This window comes from Buceros rhinoceros, unplaced genomic scaffold (genome assembly GCF_000710305.1).
Source record: "Buceros rhinoceros silvestris isolate BGI_N320 unplaced genomic scaffold, ASM71030v1 scaffold27233, whole genome shotgun sequence".
NCBI classification, from domain to species: domain Eukaryota; kingdom Metazoa; phylum Chordata; class Aves; order Bucerotiformes; family Bucerotidae; genus Buceros; species Buceros rhinoceros.
The window spans coordinates 16,540-21,761 of record NW_010404767.1 but is presented as its reverse complement, the minus strand read 5'-3'; the positions used below and the strand labels follow the sequence as shown (position 1 = coordinate 21,761).

General features: G+C 55.2%; 1 protein-coding gene across 2 annotated transcripts in view; it reads left to right on the top strand.

Annotated features, from left to right (window-relative positions):
* Nucleotides 1–5,222, top strand: part of KIF1A (kinesin family member 1A) — a 34,527-nt gene that overhangs the window by 15,024 nt on the left and 14,281 nt on the right. Inside the window, exons 21-27 of one of the 2 annotated variants that reach the window (XM_010133506.1) lie at nt 1–109; nt 191–263; nt 517–610; nt 758–906; nt 1,062–1,240; nt 1,330–1,467; nt 2,519–2,776. In XM_010133506.1, the coding sequence (XP_010131808.1) occupies nt 1–109; nt 191–263; nt 517–610; nt 758–906; nt 1,062–1,240; nt 1,330–1,467; nt 2,519–2,776 (1,000 nt within the window). The remainder of the gene's footprint in view (nt 110–190; nt 264–516; nt 611–757; nt 907–1,061; nt 1,241–1,329; nt 1,468–2,518; nt 2,777–5,222) is intronic. The other variant, XM_010133507.1, reaches the window with a different exon arrangement.

Genomic DNA, 5,222 nt, shown 5'->3' with positions numbered 1-5,222 from the left:
AGCGGACCCCATGTGCAGAGACACCTGCCGAGCCTGTGGACTGGGCTTTTGCCCAAAGAGAGCTGCTGGAAAAGCAGGGCATCGATATGAAGCAGGAGATGGAGCAGCGGTGAGGGCACAGGGGCTGGGCCATAGGGAGTTGGGTATACACCTCCAGGTTAATCATCCTCTCCTTCCCCATTCTTTCCAGGCTCCAGGAACTGGAGGACCAGTACCGGAGGGAGCGGGAGGAGGCCAATTACCTTCTTGAGCAGCAGAGGCTGGTAGGTGGGCAGGACCTTGCTCCTTCTCAGGCTGCCCAGGAATGACTGAGTCCTGGCAGATGTTTGCATGAGGTGGCTCTCTGTGCCCTGAAACCAAGGACAAACCCCTTGTTGCTGGGAACACAGATCCAGAGGAGGGAGGAGGACAGGTTCTTGCCGGGGGGGAGGGGGTGGGCGGAAGAAACACTCTGTGGCAGCATGGAGCAAGGTCACACCTTGTGGGTTGTATCATCCTTCTCCCTGCTTCCCCCAGGACTATGAAAGCAAATTGGAGGCTTTGCAGAAGCAGATGGACTCTAGGTATTACCCTGAGGCAAACGAGGAAGAGGAAGAACCTGAGGATGAAGGTGAGGGCTGGGTGCCACCACAGGGTTTTGATGCACTCTGTGGGAGCAAGAAGAGTGGATCGTGGGTCCTCCTCTGCACCAGTGGAGCACCTCTGCACCAATGTCCTCCCTCCCAGCAGTGGTGTGATTGCACATCTGTCCCCACAGTGCAGTGGACAGAGCGGGAGTTCGAGCTGGCTCTCTGGGCCTTTAGGAAGTGGAAATGGTACCAGTTCACCTCCCTCCGTGACCTGCTCTGGGGCAACGCCATCTTTCTCAAGGAAGCCAATGCCATCAGTGTGGAGCTGAAGAAGAAGGTAGGTGCCCAGGGTTCCTCTCTGGCTTGCTGTGGCACCCATAGCAGAGACCACAAGTGTGGGCAGCTGGGGAAGTGCTGAGGAGGGGATTGCTCCACTGCTTAAAACTTGCTGTCCTCCCGGGTGGCTCACCATCCCCTTTTGCCACTCTTCAGGTCCAGTTCCAGTTCGTGCTCCTTACAGACACCCTGTACTCACCTCTCCCTCCTGACCTGCTGCCTCCCGAGGCCGCCAAGGACCGGGAGAACCGACCATTCCCCCGGACCATTGTGGCTGTAGAGGTGCAGGACCAAAAGAATGGGGCGACACATTACTGGACCCTGGAGAAGCTGAGGTGGGCAAACAATGCCTGTGCCAGGGAGGGCTTGTCCATCCTCAGGCCTGTTTCTCACTGCTACCTGCTGCATCACCCCCTGCCTGCAGACAACGCCTGGACCTGATGCGTGAAATGTATGACCGTGCAGCAGAAGTACCTTCTAGTGTCATCGAGGACTGCGATAATGTGGTGACCGGTGGAGATCCTTTCTATGACCGCTTCCCCTGGTTCAGGCTGGTTGGCAGGTGAGTGCTTTGTCTCCTTCTAAGTGCAGCTGGGACCTGCAGGCAGCCCTGCAGGAGGAAGTGCCACCAGCTCTGCTGTGTGCAGGGCGTTTTGTTTCTCTGGGGTTGCACTGCAGGAGGATGCATTGCCCTGCTGGTGCCTGTCAGGGCCCATCTTGCCTGCAAAGGTTCTCCTCCGCATTGGCTTCTGGGACCCAAAGGGACCCACAAGCCACTGGCAATGCTCCCACTGCCTGCTGTAACTGGTGGGAGGTGGGGAGCTATGGCTGTCCAGCAGGCCGAGAGCCCATGCGTTGTGACCTCCACCAAAAGTAACCAAAAAGCCACTGGCAATGCTCCCACTGCCTGCTGTAACTGGTGGGAGGTGGGGAGCTATGGCTGTCCAGCAGGCCGAGAGCCCATGCGTTGTGACCTCCACCCTGGTGGGCACGCGTCCATGTGCACACGTTGGTGTCTGAGCATCCGTCTGTACAGTATGTGCTGTGCATCTCTGTGCGCTTCCCGCATGCCAGTTGGAAGGGTGCGGTGCTGGTGATGAGGATGGGTCACCCTGGAGAGTGGGTCTGCCCAGCAGGCAGGGGAAGCAGGGCACCGAGTCACATGGCCCAACCAACCACACCTGCTGCAGAGACATCCCCCCTGTGCCATGGCACATGGAGAGATTGGCTGCAAGCCTCATGCCACCTGCTCTGTCCCCACATTGCCCACAAAGCCAATGAGGGGGATCCCCACTGTTTGCACTGGTTCCTTGGGTTGCTCTTTTCTCTGCCCTTTGTAGCTGACAGCTGTTGGTGGCTTCCTTTAGAGATGTGCATAACAGGCAGGTCTTTATTTTTCTGTGTGCTTTGGTTTAAGCAGAAAAAAAATCCCCAAAACCCAACCAAGTAAAAAAAAAAAAAAAAAAAAAAAAAAAAAAAAAAAAAAAAAAAAAAAAAAAAAAAAAAAAAAAAAAAAAAAACAACCCCCAAAAATAGCAAAATTCCCATTCTTGCTCTCTCTGTTTGGAACAGCTGGTGTTAACCTGTCTTCTATCTTGTTGTACTAACCTTAGTTCAGATATCTCTGGCTGCAACAGCTCTCCTCTTTTCAACACATGCATGAGCGAGCGCATGGCTGATCTCACCCCCTCCCCTACCTTCTCGAACCCCGACTCCGACATCACCGAGCCTGCTGACGAGCAGCACCAGGGGCAGGAGGAGGAGGAGGAGGAGGCGGAGGACCTGGAGGAAGACATCTTTCCGGAGTGCCCACTGTGTGATGGCCGGGATCCGTTTTACGACCGCTCCCCCCTGTTCAGTTTAGTAGGAAGGTTGGTGAGGTTTTAGGAGAGCATGCCGGGAAGGAACTAGCTCTTTCGCATGAGGGAACTGCTTTCGGACATGACTCCCCCCTCCAGGGCATCCCAGAAGCTCAGGGGGTGTCTGGCCAACTGGGATTGCCACTGAGCCCGGGGTGCCTGGCGAGGCAGTGAGGTGCCCACTGAGGTAGGGCTGTGATGAACAGTGGCGTTAGGGGATAGTGGGGGAAGGCGAATTGTGCCGGCTCCACTGGAAATCTTTTAGGCAGGTCCCTCTTTGGGGTGGCCCCTGAGAAGGGGAGCTCTGCTGTGTCTCTGGCACTGAAGGAGCTGCATGGGGGTCTTGGTCCTGGGCGTTTCTGTCCCAGGGAGGGCCGATTCCCACCCAGCTTGGGGTGACGCCCCCACAGGCTGGTGGCTGGGAACACACAGGCACTCCAAAACCACACGTGCGTCTGGCACCAGCTTGGCTGTCCCAGCTGCATCAGTCAGTGTGAGCCCCACTGGATGCAGAGGCTTGGATGTCCCCAGGTGGTCGGGGGGGTGAAGCCAAGGGAAGCAAGAGGAGAGCAAGGGAGAGGAGTGCTCTGCAAAATGCAGTGTTTTTCACTTGACCCCATATCCATTGCTGGGCTCAAGGCCATCCCTGATGGCTTGGCATGGGAGGTGTTCAGTGAGGTCATGGGGACCGGGTGCAGGCTCTGGCTGAGGATAAGAGCTTTGATTTCTCATACTTGTTAGCCAAGAGACCCCCCTGGGCTCCATCAGTCTTGGCCTGGAGAAACCCACCAGCTACTGCAAAAATGGCTGTGCTGCCAAACCCAGATGCCTTCTGCCCATCCCCAAAATGCATAGCGGTGCTGCCAGCTCTGCTCTGTGGTTTTCCCAAGGGGATGTGTGCCCAGAGCTGGTCCTGGACCCTCTGCCCCAGGCAAGAGCCAGAGGGGCCCGTAACAGTGAAACTCTCCCTTCTGGAGCTGCTCTGATTGGGGTTGAGTTGGAGCTCTGCTTCCTTGGTGTGCTAAAGTCAGGCTTATTCCTGCCAGGCCGGACAACGGCAGCAATGTGGGGAAGAGAGGGACCAGTGGAGGCAGAGAGGGCGGAGGTGGGGTAAGAGAACTGCAGCCTCAGACCGAAAGAGCTGGGTTCTTCCCCCCTTTTTTCTTTTTCACATTTTTTTACTTACTTAAAAACAAACAAACAAACAAAAAGCAAACATAAAAAACCCCCCAAAAACTCTCAGGGACACCTCAGAAAAACACAACAAGGCTGTGTGGCAGCAGCCCCACTCTGTGCCAGGGCACATTCCCTGGAGCTTGGTGCCTTCTGACTTCTTTTGAGTCTGCCCGTGGTTTGGCTCCCTGTGCAGCAGCTCTGCTGGCCACATTTCTTGTGAAGTGTGCTTGGATTGGTTTATGATTGGATCCTTGTCTTTGATTTTTTTCCCCCCCTTTTTTTTTAATTTTCTTTTTTTCTTAGTTTTTTTGTTTTTTCTTTTAGCTGCTGGCTATACCTCTCCAAAGCTTTAGCAGAAATTGGGGTTATTTCTCTTCCGTCTTCCTTAGGAGAAGCTTTTCTTTTGTCTGAGCATGCCATCTTTGCACCTCACCAATCTTGTGGTTAGTGTCCCTGCCCTCCTTCCTCTAGTGACACACTTGTCCCCCTCCTCCCCATCCCCCCCCTTTCCCCCTTTTCCTCCCCTCTCCACCTCCTTTGCTTCAACACCAGCTGCCCTTTGATTTCAGGCAGGCCCCCATACCCAGATCCTTGCACTTTCAAGACCTCCCCAAGGTCACAGCGTTCTGTCCCAGGCACGTGGTCCCACCAGGAAGCCCTGGCATAGTCCAGCCACTTGCCCCTGATGGCCTCCGAGAAGAGATAGGGTGAGAGGGGCCCAGCAGGGGACAGTCATGGGTCATCACCTTTGCTTTCACAACTTGAGTCCTTGGAGATGCTTTGGGTGGAAAAAGATTCCTCCTCGGTTGGAGGTCAGTGGTAATCACCAGAGCAGCTCAGGCTGCAAGTGCAGGGTTGGAGTCTCCTGCAAGAGCCCTCTGGGCTCTTTTGGGTGCCATTGGATGTCTGCAAAGACAAATGCAATACTGGGATGTCACAAGCAGCACTGCCAAGCCACTTGGAGATGAAACCCTCATGGCACTCTCCCAGGAGAAGTGTGCTGGCCGGCTCCAGCACCTTCCCACCCCATGACACCTGAAGATGCTGTTAAGATGTTGATGGGCAGCCCAAGAGCCCTCTGGGCTCTTTTGGGTGCCATTGGATGTCTGCAAAGACAAATGCAATACTGGGATGTCACAAGCAGCACTGCCAAGCCACTTGGAGATGAAACCCTCATGGCACTCTCCCAGGAGAAGTGTGCTGGCCGGCTCCAGCACCTTCCCACCCCATGACACCTGAAGATGCTGTTAAGATGTTGATGGGCAGCCTGGGGAGGGGAGTT